At 40.4% G+C, this 25,861-nt stretch overlaps 2 protein-coding genes across 2 annotated transcripts in view; one reads left to right on the top strand and one right to left on the bottom strand.

Moving 5' to 3' along the window:
- cfap92 (cilia and flagella associated protein 92 (putative)) overlaps nucleotides 1-1,847 on the bottom strand; it is a 17,909-nt gene extending 16,062 nt beyond the window's left edge. The window contains exon 1 of the mRNA XM_037783522.1: nucleotides 1,817-1,847. The gene's annotated coding sequence lies outside the window, so the exon portion shown is untranslated. The remainder of the gene's footprint in view (nucleotides 1-1,816) is intronic.
- efcc1 (EF-hand and coiled-coil domain containing 1) lies at nucleotides 1,656-25,861 on the top strand. The gene is made up of 9 exons (XM_037783558.1): nucleotides 1,656-1,873; nucleotides 4,932-5,795; nucleotides 7,407-7,840; nucleotides 18,210-18,367; nucleotides 19,616-19,751; nucleotides 20,800-20,956; nucleotides 23,465-23,623; nucleotides 25,220-25,289; nucleotides 25,457-25,861. Exons 2-9 carry the CDS (start codon nucleotides 5,097-5,099, stop codon nucleotides 25,588-25,590), a joined length of 1,947 nt encoding a protein of 648 aa, XP_037639486.1. The 5' UTR covers nucleotides 1,656-1,873; nucleotides 4,932-5,096; the 3' UTR covers nucleotides 25,591-25,861.

The raw sequence follows: 25,861 nt of genomic DNA, 5'->3' as shown, positions 1-25,861 counted from the left end.
CCTTATCCATTTACACATTAGTGTAAACGCAGTTTGACATATGTTTCAATAATTATCAGTTTTAGTTATTGATGTTGGGATAGGTTTACTAGGAGGTCTGGAACATTTTCTGGTGGGAATTAATGATATATATATATTTTTTTATCTTATTCAGTACTCAGGTAGGAATGGGTTTACCCTGACTGATGTAAATTAATCAATAAATGAATGGATTATAATATAGTATGCTATGGATTAAAGGGGTTTTAATGGGTTTAAAAGCCCTTACATTTTTTACAAAATAAAATTAGACCTAAAGATACTCCTTCATTGTATAAGTGCCCTAATATATGACATTGGAATAATCCATCTATCAATTAGCTTAGCACCTCAAAATTAAATAAATAAACAATTAAATAAATAAATAAATATCCTCTTCCAGCGTTATCAATAAGTAAATTGATGAAAGTTTAATTGGAAAAAAAGGGGATTCACTTCTATAGTGAGCTGAAAATGAGACTTTAACAGCAGTTTTTATATTTAATTTAGCTGATGATAGCTGTACCTAAAGCTGTACGTTAGGTGTACGTTGTTTTTGTACTTTTTTGAGTATTTTTTTATTTTAATTTTAAATCAGCCACCAATTAATAAATGAAGTAGATTTTTAATGACTCTTTTCCTTAAAAATGTATACATTAGTTTGAGGTACAGTATGTGTCAATAATTATCAATTTTAGTTATTAATATTGGTGTTGGTTTACTAGGAGGTCTGGAATATTTTTTGGTAGAAATTAATCATAATTATAAAGGGATTCTGATACTGAGGGTGGATTGGTTTTACACTAGACTGGTGTAAATAATCAATAAATTAATGGATTATAATGTAGGCCATATTTCTCTGCATGGATTAAGGGGTTTGAAAACCCTTATTTATTTTACAAAATAACATTTTACCTACAGGTATAAGGGCCCTAATATATGACATTGGAATAATTTATCTATCAATTAGCTTAGCACCTCAAAATTCAATTAAAATACCGTCATTACAGCATTATTAATAAGTAAATTGATGGCCAAAAAATAAGAGATTCAGTTTCATAGTGAGGTCAAAATGAGACTTTAACTCAGGATCTGTTGCTTTGAACAGAAGAGGTCATGTTGCTCATGTTGGGCTTGTTGGCATTCTAATGCAATTCATTTTTTTGTCTAAAGTTATTTAATTTTATTGTAGACTTAGTATCATTTATTAAACACCCCCCCCCCCCCCCCCCCCCCCCTCCTTTTTAAATGTAAAACCAACTTTTTTTTACTTTTACTTAAGTACATTTTTACACTTTCACTTTTATCTCAGTCAAATGTATTTAAAGTAATTGTTCTTTTACTTGAATCCAATATTCTAGTACTCTGTCCACCTCTGTATTATTTATTTTATTTATTTTATTTATTTTATTTTATTTTATTTATTTTATTTATTTTATTTATTTTATTTATTTCATTTATTTTATTTATTTATTTTATTTATTTTATTTTACACAATTTAAGACTACAAAACATTTAAAAAGAAATTAAATAAATGAAAAATATACAGTGCAGGAAGAAGCAAAAAAAAACCCCACTGGGTTTATCTGAAGCCTCCACCTAGAGACAAGATTAATATATAACTATAATATAAAACTAACATTAGTTAGCTAGCTCATTGTGGAAATGTAGACCATAGGTTTAATAAAAAACAATAAATATATATAGGCTAATACCTGCAATTTCTCTGACAGTTGGGCTTTCAGTATTAATATTAATGATTTAATATTAAAACAACACATTACAGTTGTGTGCTCACCTCAGCTCCTGTCGGTCCGGATATGAAGAGTCTGGACTATAAAGTCTTCTTGAAGAGGTCAGTATATATAAAATATACAGCATATAATATATAATCCAGAAGTTACATCATGTGTCAGTTAATCAGACTAACTTGTTGTTACTTTACCTGAACTCTAGTTACCATAGCAGCAGCTGACTCCTTTAACTAAATAAATGCATGTAATGTGCAGGATATATATATATATACATATATATATATAGTATAATATAAAGTAAAGAGCTGAAACTGTCACACAAACTTCAACCTTTATGATCTCTGAGTGCAACACGTCGCCATGGCAACCGCTGTAGTGAAGGAGGCGTGACGCTGCACTCAGGTGCTGATGAAGACTGTAGGAATTCAGAAAGAGGAACGACTTGTTTTGTTTTCTTTATGGTTCAATTCAAGAAGATTTATTTGCGTTGAACATCATGAAAGGAATATTGCCAAAGAAGCCAAAATAAGAGTGTTACAACTACGGACTGAAAAAAACAAACAAACAATTAAAACAGACAGACTAGAGCTTTGTAATTCATTTATTTTGATTGGCTGTGTGATTTCCCCCATAAGGTTAGGCTATTTAATTTATTCAGGTAGATTTATTGCTTCGACAAAACATGTAGGTAAAAAACATCATGCCAGTACCAGATAGACACTTTACTAATACATCCTGAATTTAGACTACATTCATGGCAATAGGGCTTTTTTTACAGGATTCATTCATTTGGATATGGAATTTCAAGGGGGACTTGAAGGCAGCAATAAATAGGCTAAAATAGGGAGATGAGAAACTTTACCGATTTGAGTATCTGAGATTTTGCACTGATAGACTGATGATCTGCAACGACAAGCTTGCACGCGTATAGATATGGGTGTATGGGGTACAAACTCTTTAAATAAAATCCAAACTCAGAGGAAAAAAATCAACTAGCATGATAAAGGCTAGTTATAAATAAAAATCCCCAAAAACTAAATACAACTGAGTTTCATTGTATAAAGCAGGGTAGGATATCTACAGCCTAAACATGGAGAGCAACCTCTGTGGGCCCTGTGTGTAGCTCAGTAAAACTTGGTAAAGCTCCACCTTTACCAGCTGCAACATTAAAGTGATGAACACATTAATGCATCAATAATTATAATCCAGAATCAGAAATATTGTATATATAAACACAATATATAAAGAAATATAGTACTAAAATTGAAAAATAATAAAATGAGAGTATATGAAATATGTACAAATAATTGCATTAAGACGCAATGCAATATATAACAAATAAGTAAATACAAAATGCTGAGAAGTGGGATCTATTATGTGTGTTAAATATAAATGCCAGAATGGTATAATAATAAATGAATAAGAATATTTCTTTAATGTACAGCATAAATGCAGTATTAATGACAATATTACAGAAATTATTTTACGGTTGACCAAATCCATAATATATATTATTCTGAAATGGGCCATTCTGCGCAATGAGTCCTACTCTTACTTTATTTTTCATTTTGATGCTAACACTTTTATACTTTTATAAGTAAGATTATGAATGCAGGACTTTTACTTGTAACTGAGTAGACTATTTCTACACTATTAGAACTTTTACTAAAAAGTCTGACTTCTTCCACCTCTGGTGAAGCTTCAGATGAGCATCAAGATTCAGAGGCTTCAGTGAAAATCTGCATAGAAAGGAGCTCATGCATTATAGGCTTAAGGAGTAAAGCAAGGTGCAAATTGTGCTAAAAGCCCCACATGAGCTTGTGTTTTACCTCCTGTGTGTGTGTGTGTGTGTATATGCAGTAAAAATTCCTCAGTTGAAAAAAGACAGTGTACCTCAGCTCCACTACATATTAGTCTCTTGGGCATCTTACATCTTAACAGGGTCTAACCCGAGTGAATGACAAAAGTTTACACACCTGGTGGCAATTAGGCCAGCCAGGCAGGCAGGCTGCACTGTGAGCCCGTTATAGAGGCTCTGTGTGTGACTGACTGCTGGTTTGGTTGGGACTGTTAGGAAGTCAGACCAAACATTGTCCAGTTTCAAAAATGGTGTATTTATTTACAGTGCCACCTGTACACGTGTATCCAAATATATATATATATATATATATAAAAAAGGAAAAAATGAAGTAATTTGGCTTAACTAAATACAACTCAATTCAGAACAAATAACTTAGAGTAACCTAACGTGTACAAATCTACACGCAGAGATCCTACCCCTGTACCAGCCCAAAAGCCACTGCTTATATAGTCTCCTCAATGATCCAGCAGGCGGAACCATGTTGCCAGGTAAACCCAGAGCCTTCTCTGAGTGTTAACTCATTTTAGTGGGTACTTCTCACTAAAATTAGTAGAACAACACTCTTCGCACATTCATAGGAAGCAGGAAGTGGCTGGGTGCCTCCCCCTTTTATCTATGCAACACATGGTGAGTATGTGTATGTATATATGTATATACATGTATATATATATATATATATATATATATACATGTATATATATGTATATATGTACAGTATGTATATATATGTATATATATGTATACATATACATACATATACATATATATGTATGTATATGTATACATATACATACATATATATATATATATATATACACACATATATATATATACATATGTATGTATATATATATACATACATATGTATATGAATATGAATATATATGTTCTTTCTTCCTTTTTCTATTATTTTTTTACTTTCTCTTTTTTTTTTTTTTTTTACTTATTTAATTTTAATTTTCTTCACATAGTATTAGTATGAGAGAAAGAAATGAACTGAATAACCTAACTAAACTTAACAGTGCTGGTCAGTGTTTTAATTTAGTTGTACTTACTGTCAAACACAAACAAACCCGGGATAGAATGGGTCTGCAAGTTACATTTCATGGAATTGTGGATAAATAATGACTAAACAAGCATGGTTAAATTAATATGAAATGTTACAAATGATACAAATGGTGTTTTCTCACCCGCTTTGTCACAGGGACCCCTTCTTCTTCCTCTGGTTCTGTTTTTTTGGGGGGGGCAGTGCTTGAAATTCAAATGTGCTCTTTTTTTTAACACACGCCTCGTTTCAGTTTCAGCTCCTCCAGTCTGCTGGAGAGGATGAACAGGATCACACGCACAGAGGAGGATGCAGGAGAGGAAACAAAGTAACAGTTTGAGGAACTACGATGTTTGTCAGTGGAGATGCTGCAGAAACAAAGTAACAGTTTGAAGAGATATGATGTTTCTGAGTGGAGATGATGATGATGATGCAGGACTCGTTGGACTCCAGTGATCCGTACAGCAGACCAGCTCGGAGGACACAATGGGTCGTCAGCTCTCTGGCCTACCACTACGGACTGGACCGGGGGGTGGAGAACGAGATCATAGTCCTGGCTACCGGACTGGACCAGTACCTGCAGGAGATCTTCCATCACATGGACTACCAGGGAGGAGGCAAGATCTCCGTGGAGGACTTTAACATCCTGTGTGAGGTCCTGGGACTAAACAAAGACTCTGATGAGGACGCAGAGTGCTCCGGGGTTCTGGAGAACTTACCCAGCGAGCTCACCTTCAGATGCTTCCACGCCAAACTGTGCGGGTTCTTCAGCACCAAGGCGGGCTGTCAGTACGAGACCGGCCGGCTGCTGGTGGAGAGGGACAGCGAGCACATCGAGACTCAGATCCGCCTGAGGAGCCCTCTGAGGCGGCGCAGAGAGACGCTGCTGTCGGTCGGTTCCTCCGGGTCCGGCTGCAGGTCCGGGTCCGGCTGCAGGCTCGGATCCGGCTGCAGGCTCGGGTCCTGCACCAAGGAGTGCTATGAGGAGATAGTGGCTCTGGAAGAAGCAGAGGACCGAGTCCTGAAGCTGGAGGACGAGAACGCCAGTCTGAGGGAGCTGATCGAGGACATGAGAGCAGCTCTGCAGAGCAGCGATGCTCGATGTCTGGCTCTGCAGGTGAGAGAGAGAGAGAGAGGTTATTCAGTGAATGCATGAATGAAAGACTTTATTTAGAACATAACAATAAATATAAACAGATACAAAATAATAACAAACAAAACACGAGTAATAGTGTCCGAAAAGGAGTAGGTAGAACTCTTAACTCAACCCCTTAACACAACCCTTAACAAAACCCTTACCACAACCCTTAACAAAACCCTTACCACAACCTTTAACACAACTCTTAACACAAACCTTAACACAACTCTTAACACAAACCTTAACACAACTCTTAACACAAACCTTAACACAACTCTTAACACAATCCTTAACACAACTCTTAACACAACCCTTAACACAACCCCTAACACAACTCTTAACACAATCCTTAACACAACTCTTAACACAATCCTTAACACAACTCTTAACACAACCTTTAACACAACTCTTACAACTCTTAACACAAACCTTAACACAACTCTTAACACAATCCTTAACACAACTCTTAACACAACCCTTAACACAACCCCTAACACAACTCTTAACACAATCCTTAACACAACTCTTAACACAATCCTTAACACAACTCTTAACACAACCCTTAACACAACCCCTAACACAACTCTTAACACAATCCTTAACACAACTCTTAACACAATCCTTAACACAACTCTTAACACAACCTTTAACACAACTCTTACAACTCTTAACACAACCCCTAACACAACTCTTAACACAATCCTTACCACAACCCTTAACAAAACCCTTACCACAACCTTTAACACAACTCTTAACACAACCCTTAACACAACTCTTAACACAACCCTTAACACAACCCCTAACACAACTCTTAACACAATCCTTAACACAACTCTTAACACAACCCTTAACACAACCCCTAACACAACTCTTAACACAATCCTTAACACAACTCTTAACACAACCTTTAACACAACTCTTACAACTCTTAACACAACCCCTAACACAACTCTTAACACAATCCTTACCACAACCCTTAACAAAACCCTTACCACAACCTTTAACACAACTCTTAACACAACTCTTAACACAACTCTTAACACAACTCTTAACACAAAGGCACTTTAAAGGTAGACACCAGCTACAGGGATTGTCCACAACCTGGCAACCCAGTGGCATATAACTGATCAGCATTAGTCAATACATTACGTATTAATAAACCATTATCATTTATTATTAACATGGCTTTGTTGAATACTCGATTCTGATTGGTCAATCACGGGTCTGTTTTTGCTTTATAACAGATCGTTGCTATGGACACGGCTCTGATGTCGGACTCTGGAGGACCATTTTTGTGTCAAATTATTGATTTCTTAAGCAAGTAGCCGTGTAATAAGCATGTTAATGTACAGCGAGCCGGTCATTGTTGTAAAATAAAGCCCTTCAGGGTGATGCGAGACCGCTCCGCTTCGTGTCGGGGTGCCGCAACAATGACCGGCTCACTGTACATTATCCCTTACTTAATGACTCACTAACATTTATAACCGCAGACTCGATGGCTTATTAGAAAGTGAGAAGTGACTCAGCAGCTGCAGTTTGGTTTTAGGGAATATCTTGAGATCTATTGTCACCTGTTGCTCCTCTGTTCAGGTAGGACTATGGAAGAGCCACTCCAAACATAAACCAGAGGACGGCTGTCTGGCTGTCCACCAGAAACAAGCGGCCCAGAAGAGTTTGAGCAACCTGCAGAGCAGCACCTACAGCAACCTGAAGAGCCTGCAGACCATCATCCACGAGATCGAGCTGCTGCGGAGCTCCAGAGACCTGCAGGTAGAGGAAGCCATGCTGTGTAACGAGAGACTGGAGCAGGAGCTGTGGAGCTCTAAAGAGACTGTGGCCGCTCTGGAGGACTGTAACCGAGCCCTGAAGAGGGAGCAGGTGGGCATGAGGAGGAAGGTGGAGGAGGCCAGGCAGGCGCTGCTCAGCGGCCTGGGTAAGGTGAAGGAACTGGAGGCCAAGGCCAACCATGTGCCGGCGCTGCAGAGGCACATCCTCCAGCTGGAGTCGGAGCTCCTCTACTACAGGTAAGAACCCACAAATAGCGTTTTCCACTCAACAACTTCCATCACTTTTAGTGAGTACAAGTTCAACCTAAGCCCCTTTTCGACTGCAGGAACTTTCCGTCAGAACTAGGAACCTTTTGAGGAACTCACTGCGTTTCGACCGCAGGGACCAGGGTCTAAATTAAGTTCTGGGGACATTTTCCGGGGACTTTTTACCCCTCAAACAGGGCCTGGTCAGGGGGTAATATTTTCTCTCTGAAAGTACAGGAACTTTTGGGGTGGAGTTTGCAGGGAAGGGGGCTGTCGCGGTGAAGGAATTTACCCTTTTTTCAGAAGTAAAAATGTCCGCACAAGGTAGAGTACTAGCTCTGGATATATACAAAATATGCGGCGCACCCATTGCAAAGAATTTTGTTGTGTCAGTTACTTGTCATTCCATGCGGTTGGCTTGTCAATAGTATTGCAATATTGCGGTTATTGCGACAGCTCCAGCAGGGATTAACGTAGCTGATTGGTAAAACAAACACAGCTGTTTCAACTGCTTCAACTTGTGAACCACTTCATTAATAAACAAGGAAATACTCTAGTATCCATTTAGGACCATTTTTAGGACGAGGGAAGAGCATTTTTCTTTCTTTGGTAAAGTTAGGCCCTGCTGTCGGCTTCCCAACAGACAACAATGGACTAAGAATCTTTTAGTTCCCTGAAGACCTGGAACTAAAATTACCAGGAACTTCTTAGTGGAAACGCCATGAATTTCTGTAAGGAGAGACTGTCCAAAAGTCTGCTCTGCTGTTTTCCATTTGTACAATTACTTACGTCAAGTTAAAGAACCTGGGACAGGTAAAAATGCTTTAGCCTTAAGAGATGGTCGAGGACTATTTCTCGATTAATTAATTAATTGTTGGGTCTATAAAATGTCAGAATATGTTGATCAGTATTCCAAAAGCCCAAGACGACGTCCTCAAATATCTTGTTTTGTCCACAACTCAAAGATATTCAGTTTACTGTCATAGAGGAGGAAAGAAACCTGAAAATATTCACATTTAAGAAGCTGGCTAGCTTTAAAACTGAGCGTGCTACAACCTAAAAATAGAAAGTTCCGTTAGTGCGTTAAAGAAATTAGTGCCGTTAAAACAAATTTGCGTTGATGCGTTATTATCACGCTAACTTTGACAGCTCTAGTATTTATATAGAAATGAAGGCCCCAAGGTCACAGAGAGAGGGCATACACTAGACCAGTGGTTCTCAAATTATGGTACAAGTATCACTGGTGGTAGGCGTGCTATCTTTAGTGGTACGCGGAGGAATCTCCGACTATCGATTCCTTTCCCACAGTTACTCTGCACAATGACGCATACACACGCTGTATCATGTTTCAGTTTGTTTTGGACTGGAGCCACGGGGGAGAGAAAAAAAAACGCTCAACAGCGCGGCACTACTAAACCTGAGGGGATGCACCCTGTTTTTCTCTGATAAAGAGACACTGTGAACAACAAACCTGTGTTTAAATCAGCAGGAGGAGAGTTAGTAACGTTAGCTGTTAGCAGCCGTTAGCAGCACAGTCCTGACTGGCTAAATAACGGAGATACGAACGTTAACGGAGGTGCCATTGAGTTATTGTTATGAGGCGTTTGTTTTGTTAAGTTTTGTTAATGGAGACATTACTACCCAAAACAGTCAGTCCTGCATGGTTCAAAAGCTCCTGCATATAATGTCATTTTCTTAATAATATGTTTGGAGTGATTTTCAGTAGAAGAAATGCTGAAAAATAAGTGTGCAGTATGTTTTCTATAAATTAATCTAGTGATAAAATAGAGGTTACGGCTGACAGAATTTTTTTGGCCCCCGGCAACAATCTGGGTTTCTCATGTGGCCCCCCAGGAAAAATAATTGCCCACCCATGGTCATAATGGTGGTATCTGGAGAGTCAAATATTTTGTGAGGGTGTGTAAAAAGTTTGAGAACCACTGCTCTAGACAGAGACCTCTTCATTAGGTCCAATCAGCTGTCAAAACCTGAGCAAAACAAGCGTCTGGCTGTTCATCATGTCATGAGAAAGACAGGCTGGTTTTGGCAGGTTATTGCATTAGAGCGGCCAGAATGAACCACAATGAATTATTATCCTTCCTAGAGTAAAATGACTCTGTTTACTTACTGGCTTCATGCCTGGAGGACTCGGCCGTGCTACTTATGAAGGCTTGATGTGGTTTAACTTCTCCAGTTTTCAGCCTTGTCGTGTTTTAGTTTATTTAACAGGCGTCGTGTGAGGCGGCTCGGTCCTGCCTCCGCTCCTCTCTGCTGTTGAGAAATACTCATTTTGGTGGAAGTAAGGTTGTAATTGGACTTTCAAAGTACAAAGCCATCGGTTTAATGTTTATCTCTGCGTCTGTTGTCCCTGCTCAAACCGTATAATCAGTGTCTGCAGGTTCTGGCTTTCTTAGGTAGCAGATGTCTCTAAATAGTTGTAACATCTACCTAATGCTGTTATTATGGACTGTAAGACACAGCCACATACAGCCAGACACATATGATTAAAGTCCTCACTGCTACCTGCCTTTAGGTGATTCTAAATAACAAATTTCTACCCTTCTTCTAACCCTAAACTCCTCTAATCTATGCAGACTGCGTTGCAGAGTCTTTTCACTGCCCCTCCTATTGATACTCTAATGGCAAATAATTCAACACCACAAAGGCCCCGACTTGTCAGGAGAGAGCTCCATTGAGTGAGAAGCTCAACAGACTGACCGTTCTCATCAATCTCCGCTCACTTCTTTCACTCTGCTGCAGAAGGAACAATACCACACTGGCACCCCCGTCCTATGGATCTTAGCAACCGAGCTCCATGAATATTCCCAGTGAAAGCCTCCAATGCTTGCTCAGTCACGTCTCAAGTCTCAGGGACGGGGTTAGAGAGAGAGAAAGAGGTGCCAGTTGAGGTGTTGTGCTTTAAGATCTGAGTGAGACGCAGTGCTATTTTTGCCCTCCTTTAGCCGACATCGCATGCTTAAAAACTGTGTGACTCTGAGCAACCTTAAAATGACATTAAATAATCTCAGTGTCAGATGTCTCAGATCATACGTGGTGGGTTTAGACATGGTTCCCCTGGCTTCTTAAAAAGTCTTAAAAGGTCATAAAATAAAATCAATAAATTGTCTTTAATTTACTGTACATTTTAAGGCCGCCCCCTCTTAGTCGATTAATCGACTAATTGGCGTACTTGCCAACCTTGAGATCTTAAAAATAGGGAGGATTTCAAGTTGTGGTTATACATGTTTAAGCTGCAGTAGTCAGTATATTTTTGGCGTCATTGGGCAAAAATCCCATAATAACCTTTCAGCATATTGTAATTCAAGTGTTCTGAGAGGAAACTAGACTTCTGCTCCTCCTCATGGCTCTGTTTTCAGGCTTTAGAACATCTAGCCCGTGACGGGAGACTTTGTCGGAGTTGGCGAGTGATTGACAGCCGGCTCTCATAGACGGCAGCTGGACAGCAGACCTCAGATCAGCTCTTACTGCTTGTTTTCCTCCGGTCTGTGAAATCTTGCAGATGCCGTTAGGAGCACCGGAGGACACAGAGGATTTTTTTCAGGTTACCTGTTTCATGAACTACTGTCACGATATAGCGACCGTTTTATAAAAATAACTTTTTTTAATCATATTTGCTCCGATCTCTCCTCTCTACTTCAGCTTTAATTTGGAGGTGTGGGAAAGCAGATTTGTTCCCTTTGCACAGCGGTTACCGTCAGTTTTCAGTCTTTGTGCTAAGCTAAGCTGACCACCATTTACTGTACAGACTTGAGATTGTTCCTGTAAGATGTGATTTGATTTCCGTTTTAGTGTTTATTAGCATTCGGTGATGTACAATTTTCCTATGAAATCCCCTTTCAACTTTCCATCAACATCCCAGCAGAAATCGGTTGAATTTCAGGAGAAAATGTGGTCATCGGTATGAAACTTAAGATACAGTACGTGGGTGTTGTTGCATAACACGTCTGTGATTTCTTTGGACCAGAACAGAGCAGAGGCTGAGACCCAGATGGGAGCAGCTCCTCTTAACAGGGAGTTGATTAGCACAGGAAAGTCCTCGTATACTGGGATCGTCTAGAAGTGTCACTTTTATTTCTGTATTTTCCTCCAGAAGGTAAAAAGAAAGGGAGTCTAAATCAGTCACTGTAGCCTACAGAGCTCTGTGGGCCAGAGGGATGAGACAATAGGGAGCACGGCGAGAGGAACAAAAAAGAAACGAGGGGGAGGAAAGAAGACCATCTGGAGGAAGAAGCAAACACTCAACTGTTTGTTCATGAAATGACCGACATGTTTTGCACGAGAGGAATGGCTCATTCTATCTCCTTTTTGTGCTCCAAAGACACAAAATCACTAAATGAACTTTGGTCGTCTGAACGTACAGAACTTCTTCAGTTTTATTGTCCTCCTGACTCCAGGTGTCTCTATTTATAGTCCACCAGGGTTTTTTTCTACCCAAGCACATGTGCCCCTAAGTGTGCAAGTTTAAAACTCACTTTCCATTTTATCGGCACGCCTGCAGACTTCTTCTCAGCGTGCCTCTCTAACCCCTGGCCCTCTGAAGGGGGGAGGCATAATCTCCCAGCCTTTTCATGCTCTCTGCATGGCGCCTGAGAGCGGAGAAGAAGAGAGGAGGGTCTATAGCAGACCATTTATCTGCCTTCCGCACAAGAGAGCTGCAGCATTGTGTGGAGCAGGTGCTGCCACGGCATTCCTACCCTTTAAATAATGTGGAAAGGACACACTCGAGGGATGTCTGGGTCCCGTGGCATTCTGCTGCCTCGCTGTTGTTCTTGAACAGCTTTCAAAAAAGAAAAAAAACACACTGCCAAGAAGTTGGGCTCATTTTCACATTGAACCACTGCCCTGCTCTCCCTCTCTCTGGTTTGGAAGGTATGCTGACATCAGCAGAAATACATCACACACCAAATATCTTATAAACTTATGCCACCCACCCTTGTTGGACTGCTCTCCCTGTATACTTCCCCTCTACTTTAAATTACCCTCGTTTGTTGACTTTGGGTGTTTTCTTTGCTCTCTAATGAAAGCTCTGTAAATGTTACAGCCATTGGTTTTTGGATTAAGTCTTCAGCTAGTTGCTAAATAATAATAATCACATCCCAGAAGCTTCCTTTTATTTTGTATCCCAGAAACCGCCTCATTGTGCGGGTGTGACCCAGGACGACTTGATTAATAACTGTCAGCTATGTAAACATGACCCCTGACCCCGTCTCTGTCACGCCAAGCTTCAAGTTCAAGCTCAGGTACGCGGTGTGCCCTCGTTTTTAACCCCTGCAGAGACTGTCGTTGACCGACGACAAGCTGCTTTATCTTTATTATTAAGATTATGTGATTATCATAAAGTGGGCATGTCTGTAAAGGGGAGACTCGTGGGTACCCAGAGAACCCATTTACATTCACTGATCTGGAGGTCAGAGGTCAAAGGACCCCTTTTGAAAATGGACATGCCAAAATTTAGCACAAATTTGGAGCGTTATATTCACGACAAGCTAGTATGACATGGTTCTCTCTCTGTATACTTAAATTTTAACTTTGTTTGACTTTGGGTGTTTTCTTTTCTCTCTAAGGAAAGCTCTGTAAATGTTACAGCCATTAGTTTTTGGATTAAGTCTACAGCTAGTTGCTAAATAATAATCACATCCCAGAAGCTGCTTTTATTTGTATCCCAGTAACCACCTCATTGTGCGGGTGTGAAACCAGGACGACTTGATTAATAACCGTCAGCTCTGTAAACATGACCCCTGACCCCGTCTCTGTCAAGCCACAGAGCGCCAACGAGCACCAACAAGCTTCAAGTTCAAGCTCAGGTACACGGCGTGCCCTTGTTTTTTAACCCCTGCAGAGACTGTCGTTGACCGACGACACCTGAAAGCTGCTTTATCTTTATTATAAGGATTATGTGATTATCATAAAGTGGGCATATCTGTAAACTTGTACACATAGAACCCATTTCCATTCACATATCTTGAGGTCAGAGGTCAAGGGACCCCTTTGAAAATGGCCATACCAAAATTTAGCACAAGTTTGGAGCGTTATTTTCACGACAAGCTAGTACAACATGGTTCTCTCTCTGTATACTTAACTTTTCATACCCTGGTTTGTTTGACTTTGGGGGTTTTCTTTGCTCTCTAAGGAAAGCTCTGTAAATGTTACAGCCATTGGTTTTTGGATGAAGTCTACAGCTAGTTGCTAAATAATAATCACATCCCAGAAGCTGCTTTTATTTGTATCCCAGTAACCACCTCATTGTGCGGGTGTGAAACCAGGATGACTTGATTAATAACCGTCAGCTATGTAAACACGACCCCCGTCTCTGTCACGCCGCAGAGCGCCAACGAGCACCGAGCTTCAAGTTCAAGCTCAGGTACACGGCGTGCCCTCGTTGTTAACCTCTGCAGAGACCGTCGTTGACCGATGACACCTGAAAGAGGAAACTGCTCTGCAGGGAGTGGAGGAGGAGGAGGAGGAGGGGGGACGGTGATGGTGATGGTGCTGGAGGTGGGGGGTGTGTTGATGGAAAGTTCACTTCAGCGCCACACTGTGATAAACACAGGGAGGACTCTGGGTGTCCTGGCTCTAACAGCAAACAGCTGGATTACCTCCCCCCCCCACACAGGACAAGAGAACAGCTTTAGTCTTCTGCTAATAGGGCAGAATACAGGATCCTATTAATTAGAAACACCCTGACGTCGCACAATAGAGCTCTTCATGTAGACTTTTACTCCTGTGTGTGTGTGTGCCTCGAGGGATGTAGTAATGCCGATACAGACTACCACGGATATTTAACTGTACCGCGAGTGCATTTTCTCTGTCAAGAGCTTAAATGTCGAGCTAGTTCAGGGGTCAGCAACCTTTACTATCAAAAGAGACATTTTAGGCAAAGAACAACAAAAAAATCTGTCTGTAGCCACAAAACATGTGATCATTGTGATGAAGGTAACACAGTTTATAGTCTAAGTATATAGTATATAAGTCTAATACAGTGAGGGCCAAAGAGCAAATGTCGCGTCGATTTGCATAAAGTAACCTGGACCTCAACTTTATGCTAAATGAGGAACGGCCGTCGTGACGCTTCGTCTCTCAAATCGCGCCGCCACGCTACCAGAATGCATTGCTGCACGGCTGCTTTCATAGACAATGAATGGGAAACGTGGAAAGGATGGATCCCGTGGACACGTAGCATTAGTTTTTCTAGTTTCATATGATGCCAGTATCTTCACTCTTACTTTAAAACTGAGCCCGCTACAACCTAAAAATCGCAAGTTGTGTTAATGCGTTAAAGAAATTATTGCGTTAAAACTAATTTGCGCTAACACCACGTTAACTTTGTCAGCCCTAATAAAAAGACTACAGGTTTACACTCATATTACACTTTGAAGTCTGCAGTGTATTTCTCTCTCTCTGTGTCTCTGTAAAAATAAGTAAATAAGTAGATATTTTCCTTTTGGCAGGTCAAACCCGCCCATGCTGCTTTTGCATTTGGTACGTTGGCGAGAGCTGCGATGTCTGTCTAATGAAACACTGATCAAATGTTGTCTGTGTCTGCCGACCTCCATCCAGGACGTCTGTCTGGACGACTCTCAGGTGTCGGTGTTCATCCAGTTGGAATTCCCACGTCAGCACAAACAACCGCCAAAATACCTCATCATCATCATCATCACTGTCAAACCATGTGATGGGGAAACAGTCGAGGTCTCAAGCACAGTCGAAAACAAATTAGAGCTAGTTTCCACGTGACAGCTGGGAGCTTCAAAACTGACGGTGTTTTCAGTCTCTCAAGACTCAAAGACATTTCTGGCTGGACCGCAGAGCGCCAGCCCTACAAACGCAAAAGTCTGTCTCTGACTGAGTGATGAAGGTACACGATTGGTCGGCCGAGTGTTGTGAGTTTCCTCATTGGCCGTTTCTCTTTCAAAATGAAAAGTCGGGGCAGTCGTTATCCAAATGAGGCCACGTCCAGCGCGACACAGTGGATTTTGGTGGATTGTTTAGACCAGTTCGGCCAGTAGTGTCAGAAGGTATAGAAGCAAATAGCCGCTTCATATCAGTCCATTTTGGACTGATATCACTTATTATATTTATAATATATTATTGTTCATCACAGGCCATTTCGGTAGAATACGACAATAGAATAGAAATAATTTAGTTTTACTTTTTTACGGCACTTTTTAAAGCATCAGTAAGCGAGATTGGAGCAAATATGATTTAAAAAAAAAAGTTATTTTTATAAAACGGTCATGACAGTAGGACATGAAACAGATAACCTGAAAAAAATCATGTGCCTCTCTGTCCTCCGGTGTCCTCCGGTGCTCCTAACGGCATCTGCAAGATTTCACAGACCGGAGGAAAACAAGCAGTAAGAGCTGATCTGAGGTCTGCTGTCCAGCTGCCGTCTATGAGAGCCGGCTGTCAATCACTCTGAACTCCGACCAAACGGTCAAACTAGACAGCGCTGATCAAATATGAATCAATATTCTGTTACGTTAATGCCTATTTCTCTCCTCACATGTTCTCAGAATCATCTTGTAGTGCACGGTTTAGCTGTGAAATGAGAAAATTTATGACATGTAGATATCTGTTTAAGGAACGCCGAGTTCTAGTCACATGACCGGAGCACAGCCAATAGGAACGTTCTCTCTCTGAAATGACCTGTGATTGGTCAAAGTCTCCCGTCACGGGCTAGATGTTTTAAGGTCTGAAAACAGAGCCATGAGGAGGAGCAGAAGTCTAGTTTTCTCTCAGAACACTTGAATTACAATATTCTGAAAGGTTATTATGGAAGTTTTGCCCAATGATGCCAAATATATATACTGCCTACTGAAGCTTTAAGTGGACGTTTTACTGGCGTCCGGTTGTCGCTTTCAGTCCAAAATGGCGGAAGCGTAGCTCTGCTGCTGGGCGCTGACGTTGCAATGGAACGAACAATTGACTTTCACTTGTTGGCGATATACATTCTTTCATCGGTTCGAGCAGCACGTCCCCTAGTGTCCTCGCCGGACCTGGTGGACACGTATACCGCTGGATTTAACCACCACATTTAGCCACAAATTCACAGACTGACCGTACACGGTCCAGACATATACTCGGTTTTGACTGTTTTAACCTCTTTGCGTGTCGAAGGCCCGAGCCAGAAGCATGTGGCCTTGCTACAGTATTCACAGGCTGCAGCCTCCCTCCGACCGCTGTCAATTAAACTGCAATTAGTCACACCAAAGCCGGCATTTGAAAAAGCCCTCCACCACTTCATTCCAGAGTCTGAGCGTCTCCATAGCAACTATAGAAGTTTTGTGTGCGTTCACGTCGGTGCACCAGCTCCATGTTGGTCCGACAGCAGCTGCCGGTGAACTAACTCCTTCTTTTCCTCCACCCAGCGGCCCCCGCTAACTTAAACATGACTCTCACTGATTGATTGCCTGAGATCATGCTGCAATTATTGACCTTCAGTGAAGTCACTCCCCACTTCTGCACAAAGAAACCCAAAAGTAGTACACATATGCAGAGTGTAATGTTGTTGTTACAGCATATAGTCTTCCTCGTGCCAACAGGATATAAGCATGAGTGCTCTGTGACTTTTTTTTTTTTTTTTCAGGCTGTTGAAAACCTTTTTGAGATTTTTTCTCTTTTTTTTTTTTTTTCTCGGCAAGACATCATCATCTGGAAACACTTATTCTGTGATTTACGAAGGCCCCCTATCGGATTTCCCCCCAACACAAAGAGCAGACGGCAGAAGAAACCTAGAAAATTCAAACCATTACAGAAGATTGATCCGAGCAAACTGCAGTCGTTTTTTTCAGTGACAAATGTTTGAATTTGTCTTCGACACGAGGGGAAAACACGACGTATAGAATAAAAGTGTTACATGACTTTTTATCTGCCCGTGAAAAGGCATGTAGCAGAGCTTAGAAAACTGCTCAAAACTCTCTCTGTGCACTCATTCTGTGTCAGCTTGTGTGCTTTTTACCTCACATCTTGAAGCGAACTCCTGCACAGTAACAGCGCCGTTCTACCATTGACCCACTTTACTGTAAAAATGCCTTAAAGATACAACGTCTGGCTTCAATTACCCCGCCCAGATTTGGCGTACAACATCACAGGCCTCTATAAAATTATCGTGGCGGTTGTAGATGTGGCTTAATACACGCTGCCTTGTGTTACTTGATATGTTCACTTTGATGCCGGCAATTGGTTTTGGACCGAACTTTTCTCATCTGTGCAAATTTGAAGAGCAGTTTTAGCCCCCTCGATCAGTGCCAGAGAGACGTACGCGGCGGCACAGATGGGGTGTCATGTATGAGAACATGCAGTCAGACAGCTATATTAAACGTACAGTGCTCTCTTTCAGGTCGGAGGTGTCTAAACTACAACTCCCAGGCAGCACCAGGGCAGAGCAGCAGCAGCAGCTGAGCGTCGGCAGCAGCAGGCCGAGCCAGAGATGTTGCTCGGACTCCCAACATGACCGATGTTCTCCGACAGGGCGAGCTGTGACGACGCCGGATAAGAGTAAGACGTGTTTCTCAACGTCTCACTACTGAGCAGTCGACAGTTTCTGTTGATAAAGAGTATTTAGTTTAAGAAGCAATGTCACTATTCACAATGCATCATATATTTACATATAATCTAGTAGGGCTGAAAAGTGAAGCCGATGCTGAAGTGCCTTAAACCTGCATTCTTTCTAACGGCCAGCAGGGGGCGAAAAGAAGTCTGATTGTATAGAAGTCTATGAGAAAATGAGCCTACTTCTCTCCTGATTTATTACCTCAGTAAACATTGTAAACATGAGTTTATGGTCTCAATCTCTAGTTTCAAGTCTTCTTCAATACAGCATGATGTTCATTTAGTAAATTATGGTCCCATTTAGAGTCAGATAGACCATAAAGCAGTAAAGCTGTACTTACGGTGCCTTCAAATGAAACTCGTGTTTACAACATGGGAGGTCGTGAACACGATATGCTTGGAGTCTAAGTGGTTAAGTTGTGAAGAACACCGCTGCCAAGCAACGGCAATATTAATTAACATAACTGTCAGCATCTAGAAGCCACAGAGGCTAACAATTTAGCACGCGGGTAACATAATGCAGGAAATGCAAAGACATAATGACAGAGGAAAGACGTTGGGAATATCAACATTTTCCTCAGACATATTATAAAATTATGACGAAAAACAATATACGACTAAAATGTACAATATATTAACTCATTATGCACCGAAAAATGTACTTCAGTGGCCTCCGCCATTTGTGACAACGTCAACAAACACGTCACAACTCGGAGCTTTCAGAAACTTTACACTTCAGAGGTCGTGAATACCACGAGAGGAGGGCGTTCATATGGACTCTCCTCGTGAACACGGTAAACACGACCCCTTTTTGAAGGCACCATTAGCTCCACCATCTCGTGTCACTTCTGGTTGCAAAAAAACCCAAGATGGCGACGGCCAAAATGCCGAAATCGAGGCTTCAAAACGGCAGTTCATAAACATATGGGTGACGTCATGGTGACTACGTCCACTTCTTACATACAGTCTGTGGCTGCAACTAATAATTATTTTCATAATCATCATAATCATTCATAATAAACAAGAACGATTAATCAGTCCTCAAAATAGTTGCAGATTAATTTTCTGTTGATTGTCTAATTGATTAATTGACTAAATGTTTCATCTCTAGTCTCAAGCCTTTTCTTCCCTACACCTCTGTCTACCTCCCTCTATGGTATAATGATGATAATGATGGTGTGTTGTGGCGTCTAGTGGAGGAGCAGCTGTTTCGTTCGGTGGAAGGCCAGGCAGCGTCTGACGAGGAAGATGATAAGTGGACCGAAGATCAGCAGAGGCAGGTGGACGAGGTGAAGAGGATCTTAGCGAGGCTGTCCTGCTGTGGGGAAAGGTACCGTACATCCATATCATCACTAGGGCTGCCCCCTCGTAGTCAATTAGTCGTCTAATCAGTCCTTTTTGTCTTAATTGGTAGTTTTTTTTAATGCTTTTTTTCATACTGAATGGCTTATTTCCAAGAAGAATCTCTTTGGTCAAGGACAGCCCTAATACTGACTATATCTTAAAGCAGGGCACCAGTTTACAGCAAGCTGCTGGCATAGCTTACTATTTCACGGTGGACGGTGTGTGCTGTCTGTGATAGGATAGCCATTTGCCAATGGAGCACCGCATAATTTAAAGATCAGCGTTACATTTTTTCTCGTTTCATATGATGCCAGTACCTTCTCTCTAGCTTTAAAACCTAAAATATATAATATGATATAATATAATATGATATAATATAATATAATATGATATAATATAATATAATATAATATAATATAATATAATATAATATAATATAATATAATATGATATAATATAATATAATACGATATGATGTAATATAATATGATATAATATAATTTAATATAATATAATATAATACAATATCATATCATATAATATAATATAATATAATATGATATAATATAATATGATATAATATAATATAATACCATATGATGTAATATAATATGATATAATATAATTTAATATAATATAATATAATACAATATCATATCATATAATATCAAATAATATAATATGATATGCTATAATATTATATGATACGTTATAATATCATATCATATCATATCATATAATATAATTTAATATAATATAATATAATACAATATCATATCATATAATATCAAATAATATAATATGATATGCTATAATATTGTATGATACGTTATAATATCATATCATATCATATCATATAATATGATATGATATGCTATAATATCATATCATATATCATATCATATCATATCATATAATACAATATAATGTAATATATAATACAGTATAATATGATATAATATAATATGATATGATACAATATACATTGAGCCTCTGAGCCTGACAGACTTGTCTGTCTTCTGGTTGTCGATCAGGTGCGACGACAAGGCGTTCAAGAAGCTGATGTCTAACTACGGGAGCTCGAGGAGCGAGGAGAGCTGCGGCGCTGTGCTGGAGCTCCTGGAGAGGGTGACCAGGCTGCACAAGCAGCTGGAGCTGAAGGAGAGCCGGGCAGAGATCGACATGGACCAGGTACAAACCACCACTGACCTCCATCACACCAGGGTGGGCTACTACTACAGGATGCTCTCTGGACAATGTTCTGCCTCGCTTTTACATCCTCAGTCATTTTGTGGCTGTGTGTACGGTGTTAAACTAGATTAGAGAAGACTGGTGACGCTTGTTATGAAAGTCTTCAAAGGCGAAACCACAGCTAGTGGCCTGATCCTGCAGCTTCCACCTAACCAAACCACCAGCAGCAACACCAGAGCCTCCCTCAGTGTGTATGTCTGGGTGTGGGTGTGTGTTTGCAGCTGTTTCTCACTGGAGTTGACCACAGAAACACTCCCCCCTTTCTCGTCCCGTCCCGCATGACACATAGGAATATCATAAATTAAAGCTCTCTTGTTACAGTCGAGTAGTATTTTCACAACACAGGAAGACGTTGCAGAGGGGGAACCGTGACGTAATGTGTTCCCAGAACGTCTCGGCGCTCAGAGAGGAAAAGTTCAAACTAAACAAAGTCCTGACTGTGAGGCTTTGTTTATGTGCAGGATGTGTGGGGTGAGACCTCTGTCCTTCAGTACGCTCTGACGTAAAGGTGCACTGCAGGGACTCTAACCCTCAACGTTTGACACACACTTACGTTGGGTATATTTATATTGTATTAAGATGTTTAGCAGGCGGCAATAATGTTACATTTACTAGGCTGACATATCCAGCTGCTCTAGAAGGTGGTCAATTATGTACAGCCTAAGAGCCTCAGAATAAATCTGGTGTTTCTTCTTACAGGATAAGACTGACAATATTCAATATGTTTCTTATTGTCAACAAATCCCATGAAAAAAAAAATCAACGATGAACTGATCTCACTAAAAACCGACTGCCACAGATGTGGAGGGAAGTATTGAGAAACAGATGTGTTCATGGGATTTCATCAGATTTGGTGATGAGAAAAAGATTGAATAACGTCAGCGTAATCCTTTAAAATGTATTTTTATTAGGGTTGTCATCAATTAAAATATTTAATCATGATTGATTGCATGAATGTTTATAGTTAATTTCAAATTAATTACACATTTTCTTTTATCTGTTCAAAATGTACCTTAAAGGGAGATTAGTCAAGTATTTAATACTCTTATCAACATGGGAGTGGACAAATATACTGCTTTATGCAAATGTATGTATATATTTATTATTGTAAATCAATTAACAACACAAAACAATGACAGATATTATCCAGAAACCCTCACAGGTACTGCATTTAGCATAAAACAATATGCTCCAATCATAACATGCCCAACAGGCAACAACAGCTGTCAGTGTGTCAGTGTGCTGACTTGACTATGACTTGCCCCCAAACTGCATGTGATTATCATAAAGTGGGCATGTCTGTAAAGGGGAGACTCGTGGGTACCCATAGAACCCATTTACATTCACTGATCTGGAGGTCAGAGGTCAAGGGACCCCTTTGAACATGGACATGACAGCTTTTCCTCGCCTAAATTTAGCGTAAGTTTGGAGCGTTATTTAACCTCCTTCATGACCAGTTAGTCTGACATGGTTGGTACCGATGGATTCATCAGGTTTTTTAGTTTCATATGATGCCAGTATCTTCACTCTATCTTTAAAACTGAGCCGATACAACCTCGGAGTTTTTTTAAGAGGTTAATTAAATATTGCAAGTTGCATTAATGCATTAAAGAAATTAGTGGCGTTAAAACAAATTTGCGTTAACGTGTTATTATCGTATTACTTTGACAGCTCTAATTTTTCTGTTTACGAATGTGATTTAAATATTTTTATACGAATGATAAAACACAGTAGTGAGTCAGCCTCTAGCTAGTTCATGGAAGTTTACGCATTAGCTGTTCAGCTTCGAGTTGAAACGATTAGTCAATTAAAGGTGCAGTGTGTAAGATTTGGCGGCATCTAGCGGTGATGGTTGAAGATTGCAACCATCAGAAACTTCTCCAGTTCAACTGTTCCTTTAATCCTATATTTCATCCAATGAAAATTTATGTGCAACTATTTTAAGTCATTTTCTTTCTGGAACTGCCGCACGTTTATCTCCTGCGAAGTAGTCTCCTGGTGGCAATAAACAAACTATCAAAATGTCCACGGACTACCCTGTAGCTTCAACGTGATTGATGAGCCCTCAGGGGCCGCTCTGCTTCTTGGTCCTCTCATGTTGGACTGAGGGCAGACTGGATGCTACATAGACTCACTATCGCCTCTCGAGGTACAACCGGTATTACAAGACAGGACGGGCCGGGGCTAGCAGGTTGGCATGCTCATTTCAGTAGATATCTCTTGCATCTTTTAAGTGAAAAGCTGTTTCAATCAAACATTATTGTACTTTGTCTTAATTCATTTTGTTCAGTACATTAGATTAATTCATTTCAAGATAGTCGTGTTCTTTCTGATAATTGAGACTTTTATAAACTAACGTAAGATGAACCACAATAGGAGATCTGACCCTACGTAGGCCTGGCAGCAGGAGGTAACAGGTGTGTGTGTGTGATGTGTTGTGTCTTCCAGATGAAGGACTCTCTGGTGCAGGAGCTGCAGCAGAAGGCCGAGGAGACGGAGCTGCTTCAGATGGAGCTGCAGATGCTGGAGACCGAGAGGGTTCGTCTGTCGCTGGTGGAGGAGAAACTAGTGGACATCCTGCAGCTCCTCCAGCAGCTCAGAGACCTGGTTAGTCACAGTTATAGTATACATACGGGGTAACTGCACTGTTCAGTCTAAAGAGGTCAATGCTGATATCAATGCTTGAAGTTGAAAAACACAAGTGCCAGTACTCTCTTATTCACATGTTGCTGTGTGTATCGGCCGGTATCTTATTCCTATTTATTCATTATTTCTTTAAGCATGTTATACTGTGTCATAATCAGCTGTGGTTTTATTGCTATTTTATTACAATACTTGGGCTATGCATCTTCTGTAGTAGGCCTATAATACTCCAATAATATTCACACTGGAACACCATAGGGTTAAGGTGGACTGTTTAGTTTTAATAGCTTTCCTGGGTTATTCGTAGTTTACAGTCGGGTATCATTCAGGATTTAGGAGCAGTGTCCCAGTCAGGATGCTCCGACATATTATACAGAAACACATTCTCAATTTCTACAGTGAATAAAAGATACCAGGAGATATTGAGTCTGAAGGTCCTCCCCCAAGAAAATGTTAAGGTTTTTGACTTAAAACTATGCAATTTTACATCATTTTGGACCGTTATTATTACTAGTTAAATGATTATTTTCTTATTTACACATATCACAGCCTTCGTCTGAACATTTAATCCTTCTGGAAATGTTTCTCCTAAAAGAGCAAATTCAGAAAACTTTTAACTAATGTTTAATTAATTATATTTGTTAACAAATAAAAAAACATGTTATGATGAACAGTTCAATTTTAGTTAATTTTTTTTCAGTTCAAAATTATTTCACAAAAAGGACGTGAACATTGTATTGATAAATTACAGCACCCTGGTTCTCACCCTCCTCCCCCGTGGCATGCCGTCGGCTCGTCCAGACGATCTCCATATAGTTTGTATGTTCGTACGTCTTATGTGGTGTGGTGGAAATACGCTGGTGCTGCTCTGTTATGAATCTCCCAGAGAACCTGATGTGGAGAGGGCAGAGAGGAGAACCAGCAGTTTGTGAGAAGTGCCGGTACGCAAGAAAAAGTCACGGTACGCCAAAGAGTAAAATGTAGTAAGAGTACCGGCCCACTTCAAGCATTGATTCTGATAGTAGTACTTTGGGGACTAAGCTACTAATAACCAAGGCTTTGTGTTCATGTTCAACATGTTTTTACCATTTTAAATCCCAGACATGTTGTTTTGATTTTTAGCACAGTGAAAAAAGTCCTGTAAACAGCCGTTAGGCCATCATGTGAACTAAAACTCTTTACTGAAACTCAAAGCAATCATTTTGTTGGGTTGCACGCTGCACTGGAATTAATTTTCCAGTCAGACATCAGAAAGAAACGCAAATTGAAAGTATTCACGAGCATTGTTCAAGGACAAACCTCCATATGGACATTAAAAGTCCTCTTTGACCTGTTGAATCAGCCAACAGATGTCTTAACTGTCTTAGGAATAACATGCATTTTTGTCCATTCTTCTGTGACCTGACCCCGACTCTGGGATTGATTATAGATGTGAGAGCAAATTAATTTCAGTTGCTGAACATGTGTGAGAGCCTCTGAGGTTACAAGACTCCGACTGCCGTTAAAGTGCCTGTTAATTGCCTGGGAGTCATCTGAGAATAGCTCTCTCTCTTGTTTCAGAACGTCTCGCGGAGGTCTCTCGGGAAAATCTTGCTCAGCACTTTGGGGTCCTGCAGCGACCCGCAACACGGTTAGTGGAGCTCACACACGCCCAATAAAATCAATACGAGTCCTGTGAAATGTGATAATGAAAATTTACAGTTACTCGGGGGCGGGGAATTAAATTAAATTCTCGCCGGGGTCGTGTGTAACGTGATTCCCCTCGGCGGTCACATATGTTGTGTTTTTTTTGCACAGGGAAAGCCCACATTCTGGAGGTGCTCAACGCGCTCTATCATGAACTGGCTGCCTGTGAGATTCTGTCGACCGGTGGACCTCTGGAGCGAACACAGAGTCAGCAGTCTCTGAACGCCCTCATCATCTCCTGCTAATCCAGACTGCCTCCTGCTGGGCCAGCGATGCTCCTACAGCATTTCTAGAGAACACTGAAAGCTCAACAGTGGTCAAAAAAATGTGTATAGTGTATTATATTGTAGCTTACATACTCCTCAGACCCTATTATCTATACAGGGATATTAGTCTAGACCAGGGGTCAGCAACCTTTACTATCAAAAGAGACATTTTAGGCAAAGAAAAACAAAAATGTCTGTCTGGAGCTGCAAAACATGTGATCATTGTGATGAAGGTAACACAGTTTATAGT

Source organism: Sebastes umbrosus, chromosome 1, assembly GCF_015220745.1.
Source record: "Sebastes umbrosus isolate fSebUmb1 chromosome 1, fSebUmb1.pri, whole genome shotgun sequence".
Lineage (NCBI taxonomy): Eukaryota > Metazoa > Chordata > Actinopteri > Perciformes > Sebastidae > Sebastes > Sebastes umbrosus.
The sequence above is the reverse complement of the archived record's forward strand: the minus strand, read 5'-3'. Positions and strand labels throughout refer to the sequence as shown.